This window comes from Heteronotia binoei, chromosome 18 (assembly GCF_032191835.1).
Source record: "Heteronotia binoei isolate CCM8104 ecotype False Entrance Well chromosome 18, APGP_CSIRO_Hbin_v1, whole genome shotgun sequence".
NCBI lineage: Eukaryota > Metazoa > Chordata > Lepidosauria > Squamata > Gekkonidae > Heteronotia > Heteronotia binoei.
Genome location: NC_083240.1, coordinates 11,217,615 through 11,231,613, shown reverse-complemented (window position 1 = coordinate 11,231,613; position 13,999 = coordinate 11,217,615). Strand labels below are relative to the sequence as shown.

The following is a 13,999-nucleotide window of genomic DNA, read 5'->3' as shown; positions in this document are numbered from 1 at the left end:
CCTGAAAATACATTTCTGTACACTTGTTCTTAGAAAAGGCGAAACAGTTTTGACCACATTCAAGGTACTGTGCGCAAACGGGCTGGGTCTCTCAACGGCTGTTAGCTGTGACAGCTAGGGGAGCCTCCATGGTCAGAGGCAGTGTACCTCTAAGTACAAGAAACTACACATGCCAACAGGGACAGCTAGGCCATGGCCCAGTGGTAGAGTATCTGCTTGGCATGCAGAAATTCACAGGTTCAATCCCTGGCATCTCCAGTTGAAGGACTTGATTATGCATGAATACATGAAGCTGCCTTCTGCTGAATCAGACCATTGGTCCATCAAAGTCAGTATTGCCTACTCTGACATGCCTGGTCCTTTTAACTGGAGATGCCGGGGATTGAACCTGGGACCTTCTGCAGGCCAAGCAGATGCTCTGCCACTGAGCCACGGCCCCTTCCCTTGGTAGTAGAGGATGTGAAAGACGCCTGAGACCCTGGGGAGCTGCTGCCAGTCCTATTAGACAAGATTGACTTTGATGGACGTGGCTGACATCGGACAGACCCAAAGGATTTTTGATCTGACAGAGCAAGGAAATTTAATTCCGTGTGCAAGGTGTGATTTTAACCACACGCCAAAGCAAAGTAGTAAGTCTGTTTTTGTGTTCCTCTAGGACACTTCTTTCAGCTGCTGCTTGTCGTGAGAGCCACGGCTGGAACCTCCACGCTCAGAAGCAGTATAGCTCTGTGTACCAGATGCTACAAACAAACAACAGGAAATGGTCACCACCAGGGCTTTATTTTTGAGCAGGAACGCACAAGAACGCAGTTCCGGCTGGCTGGGTGTCAGGGGGTGTGGCCTAATATGCAAATAAGCTCCTGCTGGACTTTTTCTACCAAAAAAGCCCTGTGCAAAACAATAGTGACATCAGGGGTGTGCAGTCTAAAATGCAAATGAGTTCCTGCTGGGCTTTGTCTACCAAAAAACCCTGGCCACCAGAGAGTCAGTTTGGTGTGGTGGTTAAGTGTGCGGACTCTTATCTGAGAGAACTGGGTTTGAATCCCCGCTCCTCCACTTGCACCTGCTGGAATGGCCTTGGGTTAGCCATAGCTATTGCAGGAGTTGTCCTTGAAAGGGCAGCTTCTGTCAGAGCTCTTTCAGTCCCACCCACCTCACAGGGTCTGTTGTGTGGGGGGAGAAGATATAGGAGATTGTAAGCCACTCTGAGTCTGATTCAGAGAGAAGGGAAAGGAAAGGTCCCCTGTCCAAGCACCAGTCATTTCCAACTCTGCGGTGACGTTGCTCTCACGTTTTCACGGCAGACTTTTTATGGGGTGGTTTGCCATTGCCTTCCCCAGTCATCTACACTTTCTCCCCAGCAAGCTGGGTACTTAATGGACCCGCAGAGGACTCTTATCGTCGTTTTGCCTGCTCTCTTTCCCAAGACTTTCTCAGAGACCAGGCAACTGCCAGTCCCTCTAGTCCAGCTTCCTGTTTCTGACAGGGGACAGCCATATGCTTCTCAGAAGCTCCTTAAGTCAGGGAGGAGGAGGAGCAGATTGCAGATTTATACCCCGCCCTTCTCTCTGAAGGAGCCCCGTGGCGCAGAGTGTTAAAGCTGCAGTACTGCAGTCCTAAGCTCTGCTCACGACCTGAGTTCGATCCCGGCGGAAGCTGGGTTTTCAGGTAGCCGGCTCAAGTTGACTCAGCCTTCCATCCTTCTGAAGTCTTAGGACTGCAGTACTGCAGCTTTAACACTCTGCGCCACGGGGCTCCTTCAGAGAGAAGGGCGGGGAATAAATCTGCAATCTCCTCCTCCTTCCTTCCTGATTTAAGGAGCTTCTGAGAGGCATATGGCTGTCCCCTGTCGGAAACAGGAAGCTGGACTAGAGGGACTGGCAGTTGCCTGGTCTCTGAGGAATTCTTGAGATAGCGAGCAGGCAAAACGACGATAAGAGTCCTCTGCGGGTCCATTAAGCAAAGTGGTTGGGCATGATGGAAGGGGTTTCCACCTCCCAAGGCCTCTTCCATCTTCCAGCCTTGATGGAGCTGGCAACGCACGCGGGCAATAAACATGCCAACGAAAACTGGCCTCATCATCCGTCTGAAATATCGATCCCGCTGGCTTGCAGAAGGCCAGGCATTCCCATCGATTGCACAGCAAAGTAACTTTGCATTTTGCAAAGAGCAAGGCTGGACAAAGAGACGTGAACCGAAGTGCCGTGGGGGCTTTGAAAGTACGTCCCTATTCCCAGAAGTGGGCTGAATCATAATGCTATTCCAGAGACCTGTCCCACAATAGTTAACGGCAAAATTAAAATTAGTAGGATGCTAAACTTTGAGACTGTTTATGCTGTGTGAAGTAATTGTATACATGTGGCCCCATTTGGGTCTATTATAACTGTTGGTCACAAGCCATGTAGTGATACTGAAATGCATACAATTGAAATATACGTGATGTATTCAAATTATATATGCTGTAGAAATATGAATCTTACAGATTTATGGAATGCACACATAATCACAGTGGCACACAGATTTGAAAAATATATTTTATTATAAATCGGTACAAAGGAGAGTTTAATCCACGGCATTTGTGTTCCATTAATTTTGTCTTAATGCTGTGAACCCTATATACCGTATTTTTCGGTCCATAAGACGCTCCGGACCATAGGATGCACCTTCCGCCTGGGGGGGGATCCACTACCTCCGCCTCCAATCCCGGCGTTTCCCCCGCGCCTGCCTGCCTGGCTCCAGCTCTGCTTCCAGCAAGCGCTGGGATCGCTCCACGCTGCCCCCACCGCAAACCCAGCGCTTCGCGAGCGCCGGCTGCGGAGGGGGCAGCGTGCTTCCTCCGTGCCTGTCTGCCTGGCTCCACCTCTGATGCTTAAAGCAAGCACCGGGATCGGAGGGCGGAGGGAGCGATCCTGGCGCTTGCTGTAAACGTCAGAGCTGGAGCCAGGCAGACAGGCATGGAGGAAGCACACTGCCCCCTCTGCAGCCGGTGCTCGCGAAGCGCTGGGTTTGCGGTGGGGGCAGCGTGTAGCGATCCCAGCACTTGCTGGAAGCAGAGCTGGAGCCAGGCAGGCAGGCAGACGCGGGGGAAGCGCCGGGATCGGAGGCGGAGGCAGTGGATCCCCCCCCCCTCCGAGGAAGGTATGTCCTATCGTCCCTTCGCTCCATAAGACGCACACACTTTCCCCCACACTTTTTGGGGGGAGAAAAGTGCGTCTTATGGTCCGAAAAATACGGTATGATATTCTGGGCCACAATAGTTACAACCAGGAAGCCCTTGCTTCAAAAATGCTAGTTTCCTAAGTGCAGGGAATTTTAATTTGGGGGAGGCATAGAGGAACATTTTATCTATGTCTTAAAGAAAGCCAGAGCTTTTTCTTGAGCAGGAATGCACAGGAACGCAGTTCCGGCTGGCTTGGCATCAGGGGGTGTGGTCGGATATGCAAATGAGTTCCTGCTGGGCTTTTTCTACCGAAAAAAAAAGCTCTGGAGAAAGCTAAACGAGAGCTTCTCTCAGTCTGCTTGGTTGGGATTATTCTTTATGCAGAAGAATATTTGATCCTATACGCCTCCACCCTCAAGCCAAAGTGGTATACTCCAGGCACTGGTTAACTGTCTCTGTGAGGGCCAAACTGAATCACAATTCCAACCTCGACGGGATGCGGCCAACATCTAGGTGGGGCCTGGAGATCTCCTGGAATTGGAGCAGATCTCCAGACCAGTGTTCCCTCTAAGCTGTTCGTGTGAGCTAGCTCACACCTTTTTAGCCTCCAGCTCACACATTTTTCTCTTAGCTCAGGAAGGATGACCCCAGAGCAAAGTTAATTGATACAGGAGCTCACAACTTTAATGCCAGTAGCTCACAAAGTAGAATTTTTGCTCACAAGACTCCACGGCTTCGAGGGAACATTGCTCCAGACTACAGAGGCCAGTTCCCCGGAGACAATGGCCGCTTTGGAGGGTGGACTCTGTGGCTTTACACCCCGCTGAAGTCCCTCCCCTCCCCAAGCCCCGTCTTCCCCAGGCTCCACCCCCTCAAGTCTCCAGACATTTCCCAACCAGGGTGCTTAGAGAGCACGCGAAAGCTTACGTTCGGAATAAAACTAAGTTGGTCTTAAAGGTGTGTAGCTGACAGGGTGTGGAGGCCACAGCACTGAGAAAGGGGGGGGATCAACTCTCCCTCGCCTGATGTTTGCCTGGTTACAAATAGTCTCCTAGGCTGCTTTAAACCCATTTAGAGGGGGACTAACAACTCCACTCTGTATCAGTCCGCCAGACAGGTAGACATTAAGGTCAGATCTTGCAGGCTCAAGATTACAATGTTCTAAACCAGGGCTGGCTCTAGACTGCCTGGGAGCCTCAGCAAAGCTAACTTCTGGTGCCCGCCCCCGGCACTGATAATGTTCCCGAGTCACACGGGGGCACCCAATTTGGCGCCCTCAAAAGGCTGGCGCCCTAGGCAATCGCCTACTTCCCCTAGAGGCAGGGCCAGCCCTGGACTGCACCGGCTAAGAGAGCCAAGCGGAACCTCCCTTTGCAGAAGCAGTCTAGCCTCTGGGGGCATACGAAGGGCTGTCCGTTCACAGCTGGCTTATAGTGACCCCGGTGGGGTTTTCAAGGTAAGAGACCAACAGCAAGCCTGGGTCGTGCGGGTCATCATGACCGATGCTCTCAGCTGCAGAGACTTGTGAGCAAAAATTCTACTTTGTGAGCTACTGGTACTAAAGTTGTGAGCTCCTGCATAAATTCTTGTGCTCTGGGGTCCTCCTTCCTGAGATAAGACAAAAATGTTTGAGCTGGAGGCTAAAAGTCTGTGAGCCGACTCACGCTAACTCAACTTACAGGCAACACTGGTCACGACCTGTCTCTGAATTCCACGGGCAAAAGCAGAACACAAAAAACCTCAGAGCTGTGTAGCTTCCTGCAAAGAGGCTACAAATAGACTCGGCAGTTATGATGCTCAGAGAACAGGAGCGGCCAAACTGTGGCTCCACATGTGGCTCTTTTTCACACATATTGTGTGGCTCTCAAAGCTCCCAACACTCCATCGGCCAGCTGGGAGAAGGCATTTCGAAATTAAAGTTGCTTTCCCCCCGCTTCTCCCTCCCTCCCCCATCTTTTTGCCTGCCTGCCTTCTTTCCTTCCTTGCAGCTCGCCAACATCCTACGCTCGTGTCTTGTGGCTCTCAAACATCTGGCATTTATTCTCTGCGGCTCTTAACATTAAACAAGTGGGGCCACTCCTGCTCAGAGAACCAACTTCCTCCACGACGGACGTGGCGGGTGGTTGCCCCGGCGGCTATTAGCCTGATAGCCAAATAAGTGGAGCTTCCAGGTCCGAGAGCAGTCTACCTTCCAAAGCGGCCATTGTCTCCGGGGAACTGGCCTCTGTAGTCTGGAGCAATGTTCCCTCGAAGCCGTGGAGTCTTGTGAGCAAAAATTCTACTAATGTGAGCTCCTGCGTCAATGAGTGCGCTCTGAGGTCATCCTTCCTGAGCTAAGACAAAAATGTGTGAGCCGGAGGCTAAAAATCTGTGAGCTAGCTCACGCTAACTCAGCTTAGAGGGAACACTGGTCTGGAGATCTGCTCCAATTCCAGGAGATCTCCAGGCCCCACCTGGCCACATCCCTTCAAGGTTGGAATTGTGATTCAGTTTGGCCCTCACAGAGACAGTTAACCAGTGCCTGGACTACCCCACTTTGGAAGAACGCAAACCGGGGGGGTCCTACGCGGGTCTCCTCACGAGGAAGCCCCTCCGCTCCCCCTCCCCGCTTGCACGACTAATTAATCTGCGATCCCGCGATCCTTCCCTCCCTTCCCCTCCCCCTCTGACGGCCAGCCCCTTTCCTCTGATGCTCCCGCCGCTACCCCTTTCCTTCCTAGTTCAGCTCCGCCCAGCTCCGCATCCTCCTCCTCCTCCTTCTTCTTCCACTCACCTCGCTCCCAAGCGCCAAAAAGAAAAAAAAAAAGAAGAAAACTGTTTCTCTCCTTCTCCGGCAACCCTCCCCCTCCCCATTTCCTTTCAAGCCGTTCTCGCAAAGCACCTGGACTTCCCAAAGAAATGCAACAACGGAAGGGCGTCCAGCTCTCTGCTGCAGCTAGAAGACAGTCTAGCTGGTCAATTTCCTGGTCAGTTTCATGGCTCCCTGGGGAACCCTCCCGAGTTCTTTTCCCCTGGCAAGTTTGGGGATAGGGAGGCGGGGCGAGAAGGAAGGAGCTCCCGGGTTGCCTTAATTCCCCCCCTCCCCAAACGGAGAGAGAGGAAGTTCCTTAAGGCAAGGCAACTCCGGAGGAAGGTTTCAGAAACACACACACACACCCTCCACCACCACAACTTTATGGCATGGATAAGTTATTTTTAAATCCCCCTTTTCTTCTTGGCAGGGCTTTGGAAATGAAGTTGTAAGAGAGAGAGAAAAAAAGGGGAAAGTTTCTGCTTTCCGCTTCACCTGCCTGCTGGCGAAGGAGAAGGAGAAGACTGGGGGAGCCAAGATTTTCCGGTAAGAGGCAGCAAAAGCTGGATCCTTCCCCCCACCACCCCCTTCCTCCTCCTAGTAAAGAAAGCTCTGAATGTTCCTAGCGGAACACACCTTTTTTTATCCCCCTTTCCGAAGAGAGGATGGATTCGTCCCCTCTGCGCCCTTTCGTGGAGAACGGGCTATGAAGACGGATAAAGTGCTCTGGACCGGTACCTGGAAGAGAGAAAAATCTTCCGCCAGGGAGAATTTGGAGAAGATTGGCAGAGAGGGCTAACCGCCGCCGCCTGCAACTTGGGACCAGATGTTCTAGCAGCCAGGGAGAGGTCCCGGAGATCTTGTGGCTGGAGGGACCCCTCCCCTGGCCATGGGGACTGGGCTGTGCACCAGAAGACAGAAGGGTCTTCTGCAAACTGGCTTTTGCTTGGTGGCCCTCGCCTGCTTGGCCTCCGGAGCGTTTCTGTACAACCACCTCCAGCAGAAGGTGAAGGCGGCTGAGGCTTTGGCTTCGAAATACAAGCAGCAACAAGAGGCGCTGTCTGCTCAGCTGCAAGGTAAGTCTCAGCTGACTCCACGGCCTGTCTGTTGTTCCTGCTTGGGGGACTTCTCCCCAGGTTACCCCCCCCCCATTAAATAAGAACAAATTTTGCTAAATCAGACCCAGGTTTATTTAGTGCAGGGGTGTCAAACATGCAGCCCGGGGGGCGAATCAGGCCCCCAGAGGGCTCCCTATCGGGCCCTCGAGCAACTGGTTGTCATCCGCTTCCTTCTCCCTATCTCTTGCTTCCTTCTGCATCACAGCTTGCATTGCGAGGCTTACTCAATCGCACAGGAGCAACAGAGCAAAGCCTCTGTTTTCTCCATTGGCTGAGACTCCTTCCTCGGGGAGGAAAGGGGGAAGGCAGAGCTCATTTTCCCAAGCTCTCTCAACTGGACAGCAGAGCTACTGAGCCAAGTCTCTCTTTCTTCTATTGGCTGAGGCTCCCCCCGGTCCCCAGGGGAAGGAAGGGAAGAGTCAGAGCTTCCTTTGCCCTGTTCCCTGGATCCCATGGGAGAAATACAAAGAAACCACCTTTAAGATCAGTGGGTGCTATCCCTGGATCCCATGTCTTCTACTGAATGGAACACTTGGTCCATCAAAGTCAGTATTGTCTATTAGCTCAGACCTGGATAGCCCAGGTTAGCCCGATCCCATCAGATCTCGGAAGCTAAGCAAAGCCGACCCTGACAAGTACTTGGATGGGAGACCTTCAAGGAATACCAGGGCATGATGCAGAGGCGGGCAATGGCAAGAGGCATTGGCAGAGGCCTTTCACATCACCTTCTGTGCCTTCTAACTGGAGATGCTGGGGATTGAACCTGGGCCCTTCTGTGTGCCACAGGAAAGGAATGCAAGTCTGTAGTTGTGCGTTCAGAAGGTGCGATCCCTAGGTTTTGTTTTTTAAAATCTCAGGTACTGAGGCTGGGAAGGATCTTGCACTGTTGCTGCCATCTGTTAGAACTGAGGATCCTGCGTTAGATGGGCCAGCCGCAGAACTTTGTATCGGGCAGCTTTTGGCTCAGTGGCAAAGCAACTGCTCAGCACCCAGAAGGTTCCAAGTTCAAATCCTGGACATCTCCAGTTCACAGAACCTCCCGCAGTAGAGCGAGTGAGGACTTAAAGGGCGGCTGTCGCTGGCCAAGGTTAACACCCATAGGCAAGCTGGCTCAAAGGTTTGACTCTGTATAAGACAACTTAGGACGTGAAGAGCCGGTGGCCAATGAGAATGAATGAGTTTGTCATCTGGGAAGTTCCAGTCTCCATTCTCATAAACTCCCTCGGTGGCCTTAGGGAAACTCCTCGTTCGCCACCTTCGTCATCCTCCCACTGTCTCTGGTGGGCGAGCCAGTTTGGTGTACTGGTTAAGTGTGCGGACTCTTATGTGGGAGAACCGGGTTCGATTCCCCACTCCTCCACATGCAACTGCTGAAGTGAGCTTGGGTCAGTCATAACTCTCTCAGAGCTGTTCTGCTCCAGAACAGTTTCTGTCTGAGTTCTCTCAGCCCCACCTACCTCGCAGGGTGTCTGTTGTGGGGAGGAGAAGGGAGAGGAGAGTGTAAGCTGCTCTGAGACTCCTTTGGGTAGTGAAGGGCAGGGTATAAATCCAATCTCTTCTTCTACAATATGGGGATAGCAGTGCGGGCCTACTTTACAGGGCTGTTGCTTATGATTGCTGTAATAATATTAGATGTGGTGCATTTTGGACACAGAAAGTACTATATACAAGTGCTCCGTATGACTGTAAGTTCTTGATTATCCTAGTTGCCTTTTCCTCTACCTTTTTCAGTTCAGTTCTTCAGTGAGCCGACTGGCAGTGCAATCCTATGCAGAGTAACTGGAAACTAAACCCATTGTTTGCAACTGGTTTAGACTGGAGTAACTCTCCATGGGCCTGCACTGTCTGTATTGGCCCAAAGCACCTCTTAGAGTACGGGATGTCTCTCTCCATATTTAAACCAGGCCTTTCTTCCAAAGAACGTAGGGCGGCAATCCCGGCTCTCCTCTTTTCCCATTTTATCACAACAATAACCCTGTGAGGGCCAATTAGGCTGAAAGTCATTAGTACAAAGTCCAGAGATGAGGTGTCATTCTGGGAGAGTTCCATGCCCCACCTGGAGGTTGGCAAACCCGCCCCCCCCCCCCCCCCATTCTAGACCTGACGACACCCTCTTTGATACTTCCCTTCATTTGTTCAGTTTTTGAATGCGGGATGCAACAGGGAACCCCTGAATCTGGCACCTCAAACCATAATCTGGGTCGCCTGCCACTATATCTGGCCAGATCAGCTGTTTAAGAGCGGCAGAGTCTAATCTGGAGACCCGTGTTTGATTCTCCCCTCCTCCTTCCCATGAAGCCGTGAGTTCTTTCAGAACTCTCTCAGCCCCACCTATCTCTCAGGGTGCCTGTTGTGGGGAGGGGAAGGGAAGGAGATTAGAAATGGCTTTGAGACTCAGAACAAAGTAGGAGTCCAGTAGCACCTTTAAGACCAACAAAGTTTTATTCAGGATGTCAGCTTTTGTATGCATGCATATGTCATCGTAAGGCAATAAATACAGTCTGTTCGTTGCTCGGTTGCTTGCAAGTCTGGATTAAACTAAGAACATGAGACTCCGTAGGGTAGAGAAAAGAAAAGGAAAGGAAAGGTCCCCTGTGCAAGCACCAGTCGTTTCTGACTCTGGGGTGACGTTGCTTTCACAATGTTTTCACGGCAGACTTTTTACGGGGTGGTTTGCCATTGCCTTCCCCACTCATCTACACTTTCCTCCCAGCAAGCTGGGGACTCATTTTACCGACCTCAGAAGGATGGAAGGCTGAGTCAACCTCGAGCCGGCTACCTGAAAAACCCGCTATCGCCGGGGATCGATATTATAGCATTGGAGAAAGTCCAGAAAAGGGCAACTAGAATGATTAAAGGGCTGGAGCACTTTCCCTATGAAGAAAGGCTGAAACGCTTGGGACTCTTTAGCTTGGAGAAACGTCGACTGCGGGGTGACATGATAGAGGTTTACAAGATAATGCATGGGATGGAGAAAGTAGAGAAAGAAGTACTTTTCTCTCTTTCTCACAATACAAGAACTTGTGGGCATTCGATGAAATTGCTGAGCAGTCAGGTTAAAACGGATAGAAGGAAGTACTTCTTCACCCAAAGGGTGATTAACATGTGGAATTCACTGCCACAGGAGGTGGTGGCGGCCACAAGTATAGCCACCTTCAAGAGGGGTTTAGATAAAAATATGGAGCACAGGTCCATCAGTGGCTATTAGCCACAGTGTGTGTGTATATATATAAATTTTTTTGCCACTGTGTGACACAGACTGTTGGACTGGATGGGCCGTTGGCCTGATCCAACATGGCTTCTCTTATGTTAGGTCGTGAGCAGAGTTTAGGACTGCAGTACTGCAGCTTTTAACATTCTCCGCCACGGGGGACTTGGTAGGGTAGAGAAAAGCAGGGTATAAAAACCTCGTCCTCCTCACAGGGGGGAACTCTTGGAGGTTACACTGGGAGGACTCTAGCTGTGGCCTGGAGAGCCCCTTTTTTTTGAGGGGGAGGCGACCCCAAGGAATAGTGTTGCCAACCTCCTGGGGGTAGCTGGAGATCTCCTGGGACTACAACTGATCTCTAGGGGACAGAGATCGGTTCGCCTGGAGAGAATGGCTGCTTTGGAAGGTGGATTTTGTGGTGTTATACCTAAACCTGCCAGCTGTGGTTTGGAAAATCCCTGCAGATTTTGAGGGTGAAGCCAGAGGTGGGCAAGTTTCGGAGAGAGGAGGGATTTCCATGGAGTGAAAAGCCACATAGTCCGCTTTCCAAAGTGGCTTGTCTTCTCCAGGTGAATAAGAAGATACTGGATTTATATCTATACTCTGAATCTCAGAGCAGTTCACAATCTTCTTCCCCTTCTCCCCCCCTCTCCCCACAACAGACACCCTGTGAGGTAGGTGGGGCTGAGAGAGGACAACCTCTGCCAGAGCATTGGCTTACCCAAGGCATTCCAGCAGATGCAAGTGGAGGAGTGGGGAATCAAACCCGGTTCTCCCAGATAAGAGTCCATGCACTTAACCACTACACCAAACAGGCTCTCTGTGACCAGTTATAATCCCAGGAGATCACCGGCTGCCACCTGGAGGTTGGCAACCTGAAGTCCCTCCTCCACCCTTGTCCTCTTCAGGCTCCACCTCCAAAGTCTCCAGGTGTTATCCAACCGGGAACTGGCAACCAGCAAGGAACCTTTATTCCAGCCTGGAGAGGAACTGCAGAGCCCTGAACTATTTACACTCCCCACCTCCTCACCCGGTATTTGAGATTTGTTTTCGCTCCCCATCCCCGGCAAAGAAAAGCCGATGAATTCCTTAAGCGGAAGGGATGTGCAGTTCTGGCCTGCCTGCAGACGTTTGCAAAGTCAAGGCCGGGCAATGCTTGTGGAGCGGATGTTTTCTCTGGAGGGCCCACCCCGAGCCGGAGAAGGAAAGAACTTTCTGCTGGGCAGCCTGTCGCGCGTTACTCTGGAAGGGCTGGCCTGAGAGACCAGCCATGAGGGTTTCAGCATTGCAGGAGTAGCAAACGGGTTTGGTTTCCATTAGCTGCCTCTTCCCATCCCCCTTTCTCCCTTCTGACTTCACAAACTTGGCCAACTCAGCCAGAGGCTGCCGAAGAACCGAGAGAAAGGAAAGGAGGACCTAATTCTGTTGCAACAAATGCCCCCTTTTCCTCCCTCCTCTGGGCTGAGGAGGCTAGCTTTTTGTTGTTGTTGTTTACAGATTTTTATTAACCGATTTTCAGTTCATAATAAAGAACACTGTAATCTGTCACCCCACCTCAACTAATGCAGCCTTAGTGAGGATATAATTAACAATTTAAAAAAAAACAAGAAAAAGAAAAAGTAATTCATAAAATAAGAGAACTCGGGAGCAAGTCATAAAATTATACTGAAGAGCATCCGGTAAAAATACATTCTATTGACTAATTCTACTGTAGGAACGTACAAAAAACTGTCCCATTATTGTATTAAGAAATGTAGTTAATCAAACTCAACTATCGATCCCGGCGGAAGCTGGATTCAGGCAGCCGGCTCAAGGTTGACTCAGCCTTCCATCCTTCTGAGGTCGGTAAAATGACTACCCAGCTTGCTGGGGGGGGGGGGGTAGATGACTGGGGAAGGCCGCAAACCACCCTGTAAAAAGTCTGCCGTGAACAGCAATGTCACCCCAGAGTTGGAAACGACTGGTGCTTGCACAGGGGACTACCTTTACCTTTTTACTGAGAGCTCACAGTTTTTTGTATTCAGACCAGAGGAGAGAAAATGAGCCCAGAACATATTAGAAATAGAGCATATCACGATAAAAACGTTTTTTGGGAGAATGTTATGTTTGGTGAGATATTCCACTGTTTAGAACCAGAACACAGTAATTTTTTTCTTGAGTACATTCTGTCGGAGCATCAGCACTATAAGCTTAGTAGGAAATAAGACGATGGCCCTTGCCACAGTTTAATCTGGAGACAGGGTTGCCAAGTCTGACTCAAGAAGAAGAAGACTGCAGCCCTTCTCTCTGAATCAGAGACTCACAGCAGTTTACAATCTCCTTTATCCTCTCCCCCCACAACAGACACCCTGTGAGGTGGGTAGGGCTGAGAGAGCTCTTACAGCAGCTGCCCTTTCAAGGACAACTTCTGCGATAGCTATGGCTGACCCAAGGCCATTCCAGCAGCTGCAAGTGGAGGAGTGCGGCATCAAACCTGGTTCTCCCAGATAAGAGTCCGCACACTTAACCACTATTGGCTCTACAAATATCTGGGGACTTTGGGGGTGGAGCCAGGAGCAAGGAAGTGACAAGCAGGAGTGAACTCCTAAAGGAATTGTGCTCATCGCATTTAAAGGGACCGTGCTCCTTTTAAATGCCTTCTTTCCATAGGAGATAATGGAGGATAGGGGCACCTTCTTTGGGGGTTCATAGAATTGGACCCCCCTGGTCTAATCTTTTCGAAACTTGGGGGAGTGTTTTGAGGAGAGGCACTGGATGCTACGGTGAAATTTTGGTGCCCCTATCTCAAAGAACAGCCACAGAACATGAGGGTGGGGAGGGGGGAAACCTCAAGGAAAGCCATTAGAGAAGTACAATTCTGTTTTCTGTGCAGCTTTCTGAAAAGATACAGGTAGTACTCCCCCCGCCCCCCCCCCCAAAAAAGCTCCTCCATGAGGACTAGAATACTGCTTAGAGCTGCAGGACCCCTTTGACCACCGGCAGAGGATTGAGGGGAGGGGTTGGGTTACCAGTTCCAGGTTGGGAAACAATATGAGATTTGGGGAAGAAGTTTGTGGGGGACAGGGACCTCAGGGGAGTACACAGCGCCCTCCAAAGCATCCCTTTTCTTCAGGAGAACTGATCTCTGGAGATAAACTGTAATTCTGCAGGATCTCCAGGTCTTACCTGGAGGTTGGCATCCCTAATTTACTGCTTTTCAAGGGAATGCAACAGAGGCATTTGGGAATGCAAATTTGCGTCCTGAGTTCTTTCTTCTGTTCTCTGCTTGTGGGACCTCCCAGAGGAGAGGAGGGGATCTTTGACCCACGAATGTCCCAGTTCAGGGGGATTGGGCCCCAGCAGGGCCTTTCTTCGTTCCTACGGAAACCTCCCGGCTTGCCAGCTGGTGCCAGCAAGAGGCCCTCTGATCCCTCAGTGGCAAATGGTGTATTCTCTGTTATGGAAAGCTGCCTCTTTTGAAGTGAAGGTTTCAGATCTCCTCAGGGTGTGAGGGCACGCAGCAAGCTTCCCCTCTCCGCCTCGCCTCGCTCGTCCTCCTGAAACAGCGGGCCGCCTTATTCCTGATCCGCGAGAGGCCGGTTTGCTTGAATACAACCAGTGCCTATTTTTGACTGTCATGTGCGCACGGGATATGTGATATGATCCCATAGGTGCCTCAGTGTAGTAAGCAGATGTTTAAAGAAACTGTCCTTTTCCCAGCTGCCTTCCGCCCCCATCTTTCA

At 51.0% G+C, this 13,999-nt stretch overlaps 1 protein-coding gene across 1 annotated transcript in view; it reads left to right on the top strand.

Annotated features, from left to right (window-relative positions):
- The first annotated feature begins 5,876 nt into the window (after nt 1-5,876).
- The window catches only part of LOC132587152 (Golgi integral membrane protein 4-like), a 75,363-nt gene continuing 67,240 nt past the window's right edge, over nt 5,877-13,999 (top strand). Inside the window, exons 1-3 of the mRNA XM_060259380.1 lie at nt 5,877-6,126; nt 6,382-6,497; nt 6,612-7,027. Of these exons, the coding sequence (XP_060115363.1) occupies nt 6,841-7,027 (187 nt within the window). The 5' untranslated portion in view covers nt 5,877-6,126; nt 6,382-6,497; nt 6,612-6,840. The remainder of the gene's footprint in view (nt 6,127-6,381; nt 6,498-6,611; nt 7,028-13,999) is intronic.